Source organism: Pyrgilauda ruficollis, unplaced genomic scaffold (assembly GCF_017590135.1).
Source record: "Pyrgilauda ruficollis isolate IOZ18807 unplaced genomic scaffold, ASM1759013v1 scaffold134, whole genome shotgun sequence".
Classification (NCBI taxonomy): domain Eukaryota; kingdom Metazoa; phylum Chordata; class Aves; order Passeriformes; family Passeridae; genus Pyrgilauda; species Pyrgilauda ruficollis.
This window is the reverse complement of record NW_024511877.1, coordinates 495,751-510,860: the sequence shown is the minus strand read 5'-3', so window position 1 is coordinate 510,860 and position 15,110 is coordinate 495,751. Positions and strand designations below refer to the sequence as shown.

Below are 15,110 nucleotides of genomic sequence, written 5' to 3'. Positions count from 1 at the left end.
AGTGGTAGCACTAACAAAGATGGTGACTCTGATGACTGCCCGTTATAAATGGATTTTAAAGCAACTGAGTTGTTTCCAAATGGATTTAAACTATTGGTGTTTCCAGCCACTTTTTTACAGTTTCTGAATGAAGTTTCTTACTGCATTGGAAGGGGTTCCTTCAGTCATCCACTTTTGGATGTCACAGTTGATAGGGAGAATAGCTGGTAAAACTAATTTTCAAAAGTGCAGATAACTGCTGCTTTCAGCTGAATATTGCTAAAATGAGCTCAGCAGCAGACACAAATCTGATCTTTCTATGGGCTTTGCAGGACAGGAAGGAAAGAAATGGCCAAGAAAATCCAGAGCTGTCCTACTGTTTAATTTAGCAATTTCAACCCCAGAAAAATCAACAGCACTGTGCTTCCCAGATAGACCAAATATGCGATACCACAACCCAAGACTCTAAAAGAAGCTTCTGTACCTTGTGTTGTGTAGGTAGCAGGCTTCACATTTGGGGGTTAGATCAGCACAGTGCTATTAATTTTTTTAATATGGCATGAGCTGCCTTTTCTGGCTGCAAAAGTCTTTTCCCACTCTAATATCACAACACTGAGCAACAATTATACCCAAGGAAGCACATTAACCACAGCGCTGATGTTTGAAACACCCGTGTTGAACAAAAAGTGTGAAAGCTTTGCGACTCGATCCCCGACAGCTGCACTGCTTGCTACCGCACGCTACACAGATCCTTCCCAGTTCAAGTTTGCCAAAGGAACCATTTCAGTGCAAACACAGGAACAGGCTGAAGGTTTCCCTTCGGGCCACGTGGCCCCCCTTACCCAAGGAACTGAGCCCCAGAGGGTCCCACTTCGATGAGGCGGCTGGCCAGCCCTTCTCCCTCCACCATGGGCGGCATGGTGGCCAGCCTGTGGCGCTTCACCAGGCGGCACGTCACGCGCGTCGGCGCCGTGCACTTGCGCGGGGGGATGATGATGCGCAGCCCGTTGTGCCGGCAGCCCCGCATGGCGCCGCCGCGAGCGTCCACCATGAAACTCACCAGGAAGCTGCAAAATCAGGGCAGACAGTGAGATCCAGAGCACGCCACCAGCTCCCTCGGTTACGTTCCACATACGTACAAACGACGTATGTAAACAGAGCTCTTGCTCAAGAGGTACAATGAGAAAAAGCCTTTCTCCCACGTGAAGCACCAAATCATGCTGAGTTCATTATTAATTAAACTGGCAACTGCTACCCAATAGTTCTTCACAGAAAGTCTCATGTCACAGGGCTGCTGTTGGTAAAATACCAGCAGACATTAATAAATGTGAACACCTGTAGCTGCTGCAAAGTGCAAATATCACTACTCTGTACCTGCAAGAAGCTGTATTTAAAGCTGGCACTCTTTAAATACTTCACAAGCAAATACATCTTATTGAAAAAAATTATTTATGATTCATAAATATAAAGCCAATTCTGATGGAATGGCTCAGGTTTTTTAGGTGTTGTTTTTGTTTTTTTGTTTTTTTTTTTTTTTTGTTAGATTCTCAATATAATTTTTTAGTTATTTGATAAACTATAATTTCTTAGAAAAAAAATAATCAAATTTCATTCTGGAATGCATGAATAAAATTCATGCTCCATCAGAGGGATTATCACCTATTTATATTAAAAACTCCAGCATGTTGTTATGGTTTGAAGGCAAATTTGTGGTTTGGTCAGATGAGAAGAGCTAGAGTCACTATATAAAAGGTTTATTTATGGATTTTGGGTTTTCTGTCACCTTGCACAGCAAGGGATACCTTGCACATACAATGGGAAAACTTAGAGATGCAGAAAGCCATCTACAGGGAGCTTACTTCTAGCACAAGGTAAATAATTGATTCCTTTTTCTTTAAAAGGGAGAAAAACATTTCATTTTGTTTGGAAATTCTCTTGTGCTGAATTTTTTGTAGTTCCACATATACCAACAGATCTGTTTTGACAAACTGGGGACATTTTTTGGAAAGGTATAGAACTACTTCCAATTTTCTTTTTTTTTTTTTTTTACTGTTTGATTACAGGATCATGCCTGATGTGGGATGGTAATGCCAGGTTGCTGGAAGTGAAAATAAGAGTAGATGAGACAGAACGGTGTCAGGCCTACTTCTAGCCACTAATATAGAACCAGCACAATGGGGAGTCGCAGAAATGCTACTGAAGGACCTGCAATAGAGAAAAGCCCTTATAACAGGAGTAACAAATACAGGGATTTTTCCAGTGCCCCCTTGACCGTTCTGTGCAACAAACATTGCATCCATTCATTGTCCACACAGCTACAAGAATTCCACATGCTGTAAAAACACAACACTCGACACACCGTGCAGGTCAGAGATGGACGATGGGAAGGAGCCACAAGCGCCAGTCGGAAGCACACCATGCACCACGGATGCCAGTCTGTCTCACACATGCAGGCTCCTAGTCTACTGCCATTCAGATACCTCTAGGCTTTGCTTAGGGTAAAACTCTGGGTAGTACAACCATTAGCTCATTCCTTAGAGGTTGGTGTTTCTGTGGTTTTAACAAGGGGGAAAAAAAGAAAATGAAAACATTTTACAGCTTCCATTGTCTGGGGATTTGTTGAGAAAAATGGGAGCTTCCTTCACAAAATACATTCTTTGTACACATTAGAGCACAGATGAAAGAAGAGCTTAAGAGACACTAAATGCTCAATTGCTGCGCTAATGCTCTCGGCTTGCGCTGCAATTGCCCCTGAAGTACATGAAGTGGTGTTATCAAAACGGTTCGGTGTGATGTTTCAGAGAACGTGTCCAAGTCTCCAGTACAATGGGTGTGTTTGAGGCAGCCAATGGCACTGCTGGAAGAAGAGGTTCTCATTTTAAAGTTACTGCTAAGAGCAGCACAAACACTCCCCCACAACTCCCAGAAGCTAATGAGAGCTCTGACTGAATGAAAGCAGCATTCACATTTCTCATCGTGCAAGCTGTCATAAACACAATATTTAGGATTCTGTTATTTTCATTATTGACATAATACTCAGGATTGCATTCTTTAACACGAGGATCACCTTTTTTTGCTGTCCATCACTAAAATATTAGTGCTGGGTCACCTGCTGTCCCAGGTTCTCCTTAGCTTATCTCCCTACTTGCCTCAGCAATGCCAAACCCACTGCTCAATGCTAGAATACAAACACACCAAAGGTGAGGATCCAAACCAAGTCATCTGCCTTCTGACTGACCCTTGGGGGCTCTTTTTTTAGCATGGTTGCACCTCCTTCCTTCAGTTTGAGTTTACTGAATGTGCCTGGTGGGTCAGTAAATCTATCACAAAGTCTATCTCACTTCAGCCCTCTCTCACTGGAACAACCACAGCTCCAAGGAGTGGAAAAACAGGCAGAGGTAAGTCTCACTGGGAGGTGGACACAAAGATAACAAAGATAACAGTGCTAGGATAAAACCAGTAGGATATTATTATTACTATTATCAGTGAAAACAGCTATTTCTATCATAAAAAAGATCTAAGGTTGTTATTCAGACAGCACAGAAAGATTGGTGCCAATTATCACATTAACTATGTGGATAGTTAGTGTTGAGGAGCCAAGCCCAGCTATAGATTACTATGGAATTGCTGGAAAGGAGATTTTGGAGAACTAGCATGAATAGAAGTGCAAAGGAAAGAAACTGAAGGGGAAAATTCTAAGCTTTAGGTCTGTACCATAATCCTGGAAGGACAGAACACCAACACAGGGTTTGTAAACACAGAGTGTAAAAATACATCCTTTTCCACTATTTCACTCTGCTTCTTTCCCATCTTTTTTACTGCATTTATTTTTTCATACACTTATTTAATCCAAATTTTTTTTCATCCTTTTTTTTTTTTAATCTGCGCATTTCACTTAATTTTGGCTATGCAAGAGACTGAAGCAAATAATTCACAAGAAAGCCTTTTCTGAATCACAGCAGCCTCTTATTCTGCCTATTTGCCACATAATAGGGCATCTGGATGGGGCCACTGCTGTTCCAGGACCGGAAAAGCTTTTCCCTTTTGAAGGAGTGTGTCTATCAATATACAAATAATTCATACAAAACCAATGCATGACATAAAACATGCTTTCTGAAGTGTGCATTTAGGAAAGCAGAAGATTTGTATGACTAACATAGAGTAAATGTAAAATTCAAACTAATTATTTTGTTGCCCACGCACACAGATATTATTTTCCCTCTTCCACCTCTGTTACCAAGTGTTGTTAAGTGACGTGACTGAGAGGAAGAGATTGCGCTCAACATAAAAACACTAGCAGGGATAAATGGCAGATGAAGCCATCACTCTGGGAAGGGATACCTTATCATGCTAAATTCCCAAGGTCAAAAAGAAACCAGTGCATAACAGTAGCACGTGAATAACCTGAACATTCCATACACTCCCTAAAGCTAAGCAGCAAACTCAGACCTTGCTCCATGTTCCAGCTGCATGGAGCACTACTACAGCACTATCAGCACTGTCACTGTATGTACACAGAATAAAGGGGAGAGGGATCATTAAAGAAAAACACAGATGGCAGAAAAGAGTTCAAGAGGAGGGAAAAAAGAAAGAAAAACCCAGATAAGAAAAGGGATTAAATGAACTTTAACTTAAAATTCAATTAAGTGATGACTCAAAGTCAAAGCAGACTGCAGGTTAAAGCTGCATCTTTCTCAGTACTAAGACAGCCTTTGAGTAAGTTTCATTTTTAGTTTTAAAGGTTCTGTTAGAAATTAAACATGACAGAAATATGTGACCCTGGCAGTCTTGAAAATTGGATCAATACTGAGATTTCCTGAGCTCTGGCAAGGTGGTAGTACGATATAAAAGCCAGACTGGGGAAACAAATCGGGTTTGGGGACATCATTGCCTTCTCTCTTTTAAAGAGAAGCGAAAATCAAAATTATTTTTCTAAAGAGAAGATAAAGTACAAAAGCAGTTCTCTTATAGGAATCAGTTCCAGACTGCAGGGGAGTCTATACGCGCTTCGTTAAACACACAGCAGTCAGCTCAAACATCATCCATTCTTTCTCAATTTAGCAATCTTAGCTATGAACTAGAGAGGCCATTTCATCCTCTCCAGCTTTGGAGCAATTAAGAACTACATGCTTGCCATATTAGAGATATATCGAATAACACTGGCTGTCGTGGCCTTGGGGTTGACTACACACACAAAAGGGCCCTAAATCCTTCAGGCTGCTTCCACACCTTCTACAGAAAGCAGAGCAAGCAGGTCTCAGGGTTTGTACTTGATCAAAACACAGACAAAATATACACATTGAACAGAAGGGGCAAAAAGTTGGGGTGTATTTTCATGAAATATTTGTATTTTAGATGTGAGTGTGAGTTATTCCCTTTGCTGATTTTATTCATATAGAATTAACTTGTGTTTATTCTGTATCTATCCTCATGTGAAAGATAACAGCAGGATGAACAAAGACACTGGAAATTGGACGTGTCAGTGCTGGAGGGAGTGAAGGAAGCCGCTTGTGTGCTTTGTGAGGAGTCCCTGTTGCTCCAGAGCTTCGCAGAGGCAGAGTTTCAAGCGTGGGGGCACTCATTCTGCAGAGTCATCGGGAGAGCCATGCAAACCCAGCAGGTGAGGGGGCTTTCTAGGACAGGCAACAGCTCTTGGAACACACAGACCAAGCTAGACAAAGTCTCCACCACCACTTCCATACGTTGGGCTCGGGTGCGGTTGCTCTTCCCAAGCAGCTGGGCAGGCACACATGCGCTCAGCAGATAGCAGGGAACAAAGCTCCAACCAGAGCACACCCGGTGTAGACACAGTCAAAAACTTCTCAGCACACATTATGTCAATTTATAAAAGAAACTGGGAAACAAGGAGATAGCAGCATTCAGTGTTAGTCGCAGTGTGAAGAAGCAGAAACAAACAATCAGGGTGCTTCAGCCATTGGAAAGTGTTCAGCGGGAGAAGGAAACCGGAGAGAGGCTGAAACTCAGAAAAAAGGCCTTGATCCAGCTCCCACTGAAGTCAACAGCAAAGTCATTCAACTACCTCCGAGTGCTTTCCAGCAGGCTGTAACTGTGCCATCCAGAAACAAGGCAAAATTCACATTCCAGGAGGACAAAAAACATGATCCTAACATAGGAAACCTCTACAATATTAACTTCTGACATCGTTCTCTTCACTGCATTAGTCAGCTGCTGAGAAACTCAGCGACATGACCTAAGAAAATGGACCTGTAGTTTGGGCATTTAATTAGCCACTTTATAATTTTGCAGAGCTTAATATTTAAGGCAATTTTCACCTTTCTAGGGCTAGGCTGAAGGAGGTGAACAGGTACTGTGCCAATTAGCACTTATTTTGCCAAGGGAGGATAATCTCCTTTGGGATGGTTCAGCTTCAGGTGTTCTGTGCAGAATGTAATGTGCCAGTGGTTCAAGCACTGACTAACCACCACACAAAAAATATGTGTGGCATAAAAAATAAGATATACTAAGGTGGGCTGTTATTCTACTAGTTCAAATGTAGTGGGGTACAATTTGGAAATGTGGCTTAGAGAGTGGCTCTGCAATATTCTTTATACAGATGAGTGAGATAAAAGGCCCACTTACTAATACAATAATTACAGTGGTTTGTGTTGAATTATCTGGGCAGGGACTGCTTCTTTAAATATGAATATTAAACCACACCACCACCAAAGAAAAGGTATGGTTAAACACATCAATGGTTAAAACAAGCTAGAATGGTATAAGGAGCTTTGTTAAGACTTTTTGCAGTGGGCTTATTAACAATTCCAGAATGGTTTTGTTATAGATGCCGAAGCAGATGGAGAAAGTGGACACTTACTGTATAAGAGGAGTCATGCCATATATAACTATTACTGCTGGTTAGGTTGATTTTTTTCTCTTGGCTAATGGGCACAATCAAAACACTAAAGCATCCTGAAGTGAGGTAAGAGGGGAGGATAAATAGGGTGGGTGAGAAGTGCAATGTAAGAAAGAAAGAAATTATGCAGAAGTTCACCTGCTGTTGTCAAGATCAAGACATGGAGAAGAGCATCTGCAATAGAATAGATGGTTTAACATCAAAAAGGAACAGAAAGGGGGAAAAAAAGAATGAGTTAAATGAAATACAGGAAAAATGAAACAGATTTCTAAAGCAAACACATGAACATATACATACATATGCATATTCCTCGCATGTGGGAAGGTTGAAGTGAGTATGGAAAACAAGCCTGCATAAACAGCCTCAGTTCCAAGTGGCCACTACCAGTACAGCAGTGAAACTGGAGGGATTTCTCTCTGGACATTCTCACACTGGAGCCCAGACACCTAAAATGCACAGCTGGACTCCGAGTAAAACTCTCAGAAGCAGACATGGGGAAATGCTGCTTGCTTTAGCTATCCACATCTATAATGTGGACTGTGGGATAACAAAGGCTAAGGCACCTAAAGCAATTCCAGCCAGCGTTCCTGATAGCACAATAAATCATGTTTTTCTTTTCTTAAACTCTATCAATGCATTGTCCTCCACTTCCTTCCATTTCAACATGTTTCTTGTCCTCCTTTTGTTCTACAAAATGACAAATTTCAGAATCTCATTTTGACCTGTTTAGGCTCTCAGTAATCACTTAGTGTCACATGGACAATTAGTTTTCCAACTTCCTTTTTTATTTTATGGATGTCCATTGCCATTTTCTTCCATTAACATGCTTTGCTATTAATGAAACACACTCACTCTTTTTCCTCATTGTAACTTTCTGAACAAAGGCCATAAAGCTGCAGAACAATTTGAAATCATTTAGACTTTCAGGTTTAAGAAATGACTATCAGCTGGTCGCTGCCAGGTCCTGTTTCCATAACGATTTCCAGGAAATCAATCTCACATTGGGAAAAACATAGTATGGATTCAAAATACAACACTTGAAATATATTTTGTTTACCTTGTTAGCAAGGATCCAGCCTCCTTTTTTGCAGACATGCAGCTAAGAATGATAATTCACATTATTTGTCACAGTACGAGCTGCCCAATCCCTCATCTTTTCATAGATGGAAACAATGACTTCCAGCAAGATAAACTCACTAATAAAATCCCAACTGTATAATTAATATCAAGATATAAGTAATGACACACTCTGACAATCCGTTAGTCAAACAGGGACTTCTTAAGCAAATTATATAAAAGAAATCAGGATCTGTGATCAAACAGGAGCTTTACTGTGAGTCAGAGTTGGAAAACCTGCAGAGCTGCTGCATATTTGCTCTAGAGCACAATACCAAGCTGATATCAAAGCATGGACCCAAAGCTCCTTCCTCACAGTGCCACCATCCTGACAACATGTCAGATTTGCTCTCTGACCTGCTGTGACTCTACTCAGCTGTAGAGAAAGAAAATTCATAGAAATATAAATCTATACAACTGATTCCACTGTATCACCAGAACACAGCTAAGAGAACAACATAGTTTTGCACACCATTAATGCTTTTAAAATCTTACAGTTACCCTTATCTTCACCATTCATGCATATTCTTATGGGAGATAAAAATATGGTACTGCCAAGCAATGTCTAAATGCTGCAAGTCTTTCAGTTCAGTGCTCTTATTTTTTGCCTTCGAGCTTAATAAAATACACAATAGGAGATTGTGTGGTATGAGCCTAAAACTGTGAAACATATTTACATTTATGTAGGCCCTAGTTCTGTCTTCCACATTACAGCAGGAAATTATAAATTATATCCCCTAATATCAGCAGCAAAGTCATACAACTCTATCTTATTGGATGTTTGGCACCCAAACTTTTTGGCATTCTCAGAGATCCTTAACTTTGCTCAATGTGTAAGATCAAGTAGTTTTATGAGAAGAAGAAAATCTGATTTGCTTGAAAGAGAGTTTAAGTGCAGGAATTCATACTTTTTTCTTCAGCTGAAGTAGAAAACTATCTGGAAACTGTCAGCTGCGTAAAATGACCAGGAGACCTTTATGTTGAGATTTTTAGCCCCACAAGAGCACAATCTCTTAGGAGAGAAATATTTTTGGCGTTTCAAAATGGTTGCAAAAAACTCTGCCCAAAGAACTTAATTTTTCTTCCTTCCTGATGAAATTATCAACATGTTGAAGGAACAGTTATATTTAAAAGCTAAATGGACGGTTAAAACCTTTCCCTTCTGAAATTTCAGACATGGAGGAAGATTCAGTTAGTTATGCAAAGGCTGAAATACGTGGAGTTCCACATCGAGAGAACAGTTCCCTATGAATTTATCCCTTTGCCTGGGGTTGTTACACTGTGATCCACAGGTAAGATCCACTTCCCTACAATGGGAGATCTGTAAGAACCCTACAACAATTTGGGGTTCACCACTGGAGTGGAGAAAAGTGTCATTTCTCTCCTCAGATTGTACAGAACACAAGCTTACTACACCTGCAACAAATAAATTACCATCCAATACCTTGCTGATGTGTTATTTCTCAAAAACACCATCTGAATTCAACACATTTTCAGTATCTTGGGCAAAACCAATGCCACACCCTTGTGTAGGACCACTGACAGTGTTTATCTAGGGTTTCTTTGAAAATTCTATGAGTTTCCTTCCATGATATGTAACTACTACTTCACTGCATGCCCTAAATGTCAGCCCTGCTGCTGATTCATAAGAACCCACTAACAGTGTGTGTTTGCATGTGGAGAGGAGCATGGCTGAAAACAGGGCTATGAATCACAAATACATTTGTTGTTCCAGCAGAGTGAGTGCAACAATCATGAACTTCTACAACTGCTTCGCTTTTAAAGTAAGGTCTTAGAAGCAAAACTCTAGTAGTCAATGTACTTTCCTAACTAAACAGATGCACCCCAAGAGTTTATTATGACTCAGACCAATCTAAACAAGATAAAAATGAAGCGTTGTATGGTCTTTTTCAAAGGCTGAGGAATTGTTATTAAAGCTTTCTTTATTACAATATTTAGTGTCAGGTTAGTGTGTATATAGAAAGAAGAACATAATTTGTGTTGTGTTAAAATTCACTATTTCATATAAGGCTACAGAGAGTGTTGCTCCTACTAAAATCACATGTTTTATCCTACCACTAGCATCCTGATCATCTCAAAAGATGGATATATCACTCATACTTTTTAAAAGAAAACAACAAAATAATTGCACATCCAAGAAATAAGTGCCACTCTTATAGAAAGCATTTGGTTCACCCTCAGCAATCACAGAAAAGACCTACCTTTCAGAAAAGGCAAATTAACACATCCTTTGGAAAAACCTGTAAGCTCTCCAGGGTTAGAGTAAAGCACCAAAGCAATTTTAAAGCTTTCATACCAGAATATATATAAACAGACACACACTTTACATATTAAGTATTTGCATTTCATTTGTTAGTTTTGGAGATCATGAGAAGCAAATCCAAACAGTGCTGGTCACAATCAACTATCCTACAATCAGCAAACAAACAATGTTCTCATCTATGTCACGTGAGTCAATGTGGCAGTATTGTCCCTCCTCTAGATCAGGACTGCCTGTCATTCCAAATGGGACTTCAGTGCTATTTTTTAAAAATACAGACTGTAAAATAGCAGCAAACTCATTCAGGATTGACAAAAATAGTCTTTCCCCTTGTGCTGTCCAGTCATGCTGTGTACACAGCCCACAGAGACTAACTGCTTTTTGATTACTCCATTTTCTTCTGAATTCACCTACACATTTCCCATCCAGTCTGATGGCAGGACACAAATGTAGAATTCAGTGTGAAGACTGAAATTACTTAAACCAGTAAGGAAGAGCATTTAAAACAAATGCAGCCACAGATTTTAAGGCCAGCCAGGATAAGGTTTGTAAATATGGTCTTGGCTGGGCCTGCATTTTGACCTGCCTTGACAGTGAGTTTGCCTAAATGCAAATGCTTACAAAGAGTCAGTTGTACATGAAGACAGTGGTCAAATATGTGCAAAACACATCATGTTTAGGTTGTTTGTCTATTTATGTAATTTAGAAGGCAAACACTGGAGCTGTTTGGAGCTGAGGTGGTGCTCACCTCAACTACTCCACCAGCACAGTAAGTGCTGACCATCTGGAGTGATTAAGCACTTGGTGTTAATTATTATTAACTCTGAAAGGCATTGTACTTATTTCTCCATAAAATGCACACAAATGCCTGCGTGTATGTGTCATTTATCACATTCATTCCCCTTGTACTTGACTGAAGGCCCACTGACTTGCAATGATTTCAGTGAATAGTCTTGGTACTCAGGCCTGCTTGGTTGTCAGATCTTAAAAGATCATAACAATTTATTGGCAGCTCCTGGAGGCAATGAATTAAAATACAGCTCCTAGTTAAGCATTAGTTGAAGCTTGTGTCACTGCAGGTACTCTGTTTCTCATTTTGTAGTGTAATGCTAGTTGATGCACTCACCCTGAATGAATAGGGCTGGAAGAAAGAGCCACATTGTCCAAGATTTCAGGGCCCAAGCTTAAGCGATATGAATTCCTTTCAGCTTCTTTGGCCAGAGTTGTTACCTTGGGAAGCAAAATAACCCCATTTTACTACAATGAAAGCCATTAATGAACAAAAAAAAAAGTATTTTGCATAGCAGTGCCTAAAGCATTTAAACATTTTCTTTTAAAACAAAGGAGTACTAATAGCATTAAGATACTAGAAACCCTTATTGTAGCACTTTGTATTTCCCCAATGTAATCCTATGTTAGTGGTCTCAGTGAAAGAATGCTGTGATTTCACTAAGAAGGCATTTCCTAAATCTCTTTTTTTTAACTACAAGCATGTTTCAAGACAGTACCTTCAGGACAATGGCTACGAGTTCATTACATCCCCTGAATGTGTAGCACGATGTCTATTAGCAACATTCAAACATCAGCTAAAACAGAGAACATTAAGAACACAGTCCCTGTGCTACATTCGCTCAGCATATCCATTTATTTTGGAATAAATACTGCACAGCACAGGATGCCATTAAAATGCCTAGAAAAGAAGGGGCTGGGAGAGGTTTGCTCACCTGCTGGCTGGGGATGACCACGGTGTCGTCGATCATGGCGCTGTCGCGCAGGTAGGAGGCGTGGCTCAGCGTGTGGGACCTGTCGGAACTGAAGGACCGCAGGCTGGGAGGTTGGTAGGATGCCAGAGCAATGCATCAGCAGCACACAGGATGTTGCAAAGGTGTCATGACAGAGTGGGAGAATGAGAAAAGCGTGCTATTAGCAACACCATGCAGCTTCCAGGGGCAGCAGAGCACAGTCAGGGGAAACACAGCTTTGCACACCTGTGTTGTGGCACCTGTCTGACCACGGCCACAAAGCCTTTGCACTGACCTATTTGCTCCCAAATGCAGAACCTAGAGATCAATCTAGATGACAGTTTATTTTATACTCACAAGTACTTTAGATTTGGCTTCGTGGCATGATGGTTTCATCATAACAAAGACCTTTCATTTCTGTTAAGGCTCTTTGGAGGACTTCTCTGCTGCATCACACAAGCAAACCGCTATGGAAAACCAGGATGCTACCATCCCGAAGAAAAGCTGGAATGACTCTTTCTGAAGCTTTGCTGGGATTTACTCTCTCCTCTTAAGCTGTAAATCAGTAAGCCTGACATTGTCCCCTGGAAGGTACACACAGCAAGGTGAAGTGTGGCCAGCCACAAGCTCCTGTGTAAAACAGAACCTTCCTGTGCATGCCAACAGCATCTGCAGGGAGACAGCCCCAGTGTGAGCACTGGTCTCGCTGTAAGTACACACAGCTCTACAGAGCACTGGTTGCTGTAGCAATGAGAGGTGCAAGGCAGTAAATAAGCTGCTTCCAAGCACTGGCTCAGAATGTAGCCACAGTATCCACCAGCAAAAAGCAAAAAAAAAAAAAAAATAGACAAATACGACACCACAGAAGGACATATTGAGGTAAATGGGGTTTCTGCTACCAAATAGCATGAGTTTTGTCCTTGTTATGTTCACTAGCTGCAGTATGACAACAGTGATTTTAAAAACCAGATCATCCACCCTCAGATGTTGTGTGTGTACTCTGTCATGTTGATGTAGACCTTGAGGAATACTGCACCTCTAACTGAAGGAAGCAGTTTTGTGTTCCTGGCTTACACATCCGTGAGTAGTGCTCATAATGACTAACATGCTGGATCAGAACAATAGGCCATTTATCCAGATGCACAGAGTTTTAAGGGATAATTCATTTTCAGCAGTTAGCAATAAGAGTCACGGGTTCATTACAGACATGAGTTTCAAATGCTTTAAGTGCATATCATCTGATTCAGACCACAGCCTTTTTTTAACAATAGTTACACTCACTCAGTAATTTTTGATCCATTTATAGAACCAAACGGTTTTCTTATTTTTATTAGAAATATATGGCATTGATGAATAATCAGTGCTGTTGAGCATTAGCTTATACCAGCGGCCTGTTCAGCATCCCAAGTAGATTGTACAAAACTGGAAGCAAAGACAGCTTTCAGAAAGCCTTGAAAAAAAGCAAACTGAAATTTAACACTTCTTCTTTGGTTGAAGAACAAGCTTCAGTAGCAGACCCCATTTGCCATCATTATCCTGTATTCATTTCCATGTTTGACACTTCCAGAACCACTCTGCTGAGCCATGCAATGCTCGTGAGATAGTCACCATCCAAGCTGTAGGTTCTGCTATTCAGCTAACACCACATCCTGGATAGACACTGAATGAAGGGAATCCTGAACTGCATTTGGCTGGTTATCCCTATGGTGGTCCTGTCCATCCTCACTGCTACCACCAGCAATACAAGTAGCCCAGTGCTATTCACTGTGTAGTACCTGTCCATAAGCTCTAATAAATACAAAATGAGCTGGGCTTCATCTGCAGACAGGATAGGAACATCAGTGACTGAGGTCTGCAGGTAGTTATAGTACAATTATATATTATAGTATAATACATAGTTATATACATTATATATAAATTCCCTGCTACACTCAATTTCAAAAGTAGAGCTCAGATGTCACTGCCCCATCTGTGTGTTGGACCAGCTCAATGAAGAGCAAACCAGGAGTTAAAAGGTCTGTGCTGCTCAGACTTAGGAATAAAGGTACTGATTGAAATGACAGTCCCTCAGGGACTGAGCACGGGACTTACTGTTTATTATTGCCATAAGCATTCAGGAATTCTACGAAACATAAAAAAGCCTGCCTAAATCAGACACAAGACCAACACCTAAATGCAGATTCTTCTCAAATGTGGTTGATAAATCTCAAGTCTGAAGGGCTGTGGGACCAAAAGCACTCAGCTCCAGAGACAGACCTGCGGAACCCAGGAATGCTGCAATGCTGCTGAACCTAAGAGTGTGTCTTGCCTGTGTGCACAGGCACATGCCACCCACCTCTAAGCCCTGATCAAGGCCCTAGTGGTATCCAGAAAGTGGGACTAGCATCTCCATGCCAAGTTTCTACTCTGCTTGACTGAGGGACTTGCAGTGCACGCTCACTTCCCAGCCTAGACAGAGACCTAATGAGCTCTAGACCGGTTGAGCATTATCTCTTGTTTAGATGTAAGTGTATATTTACATATGTTCTTTCAGAAGCTCAGAAAAAACCCTGGGGTCACTGAACACTGTAAAAATGGACGTCAAAAATGTTTCTCAACATTAGCATTGTTCCTTTGGTTCTCCAACTCAACTTTCTGCATACAGCAGGCTTCCAAAGTGGATGAGCAGAGACAGGTGCCATAGGAGGAGATAGAGACAACAGGTGCTCATGCTGTGTAATACCTACCTGGGCATGATGCTAATGAAAGCATATGGAAAAGAAAAATGAAGGGGAGAGAGAAATAAAATAAATCGGAAAGATGGTTACAAATGAAAAATACATGTTTGTAAATCAAATTGTTTAATGTGTAAGATCATATGAGTCTAGAGTGCTAATACTATCTTGCTTTACTGAATTTCCTGAAAAACCAAAGTCATCATAATGCAATGAAAATCACATTAAAAGGAAATGCAAAACAACTGAAGCAGTCTCTGAAAATTCTTAAAATCAGTAACCTGAATGTGACAGAAAATGAGGCCATGGAGTTAGAAAGATGTCCCTCTTTCAATATTTCTCCCTTTAGAATTTAGCTGCATTTGAGTATAATTTTGCTTGATACAGGATTTGAAATAATTTTC

At 40.7% G+C, this 15,110-nt stretch overlaps 1 protein-coding gene across 28 annotated transcripts in view; it reads right to left on the bottom strand.

Moving 5' to 3' along the window:
* Positions 1-15,110, bottom strand: part of ANK2 (ankyrin 2) — a 274,403-nt gene that overhangs the window by 37,481 nt on the left and 221,812 nt on the right. For 7 of the 28 annotated variants that reach the window (XM_041459280.1, XM_041459285.1, XM_041459271.1 and 4 more), the window contains 5 exons: positions 14,719-14,730; positions 11,975-12,077; positions 11,377-11,480; positions 6,992-7,027; positions 822-1,046 (listed from right to left, as the gene is read on the bottom strand). In XM_041459280.1, the coding sequence (XP_041315214.1) occupies positions 822-1,046; positions 6,992-7,027; positions 11,377-11,480; positions 11,975-12,077; positions 14,719-14,730 (480 nt within the window). The remainder of the gene's footprint in view (positions 1-821; positions 1,047-6,991; positions 7,028-11,376; positions 11,481-11,974; positions 12,078-14,718; positions 14,731-15,110) is intronic. The other 21 variants (XM_041459279.1, XM_041459287.1, XM_041459295.1 and 18 more) reach the window with 7 other exon arrangements.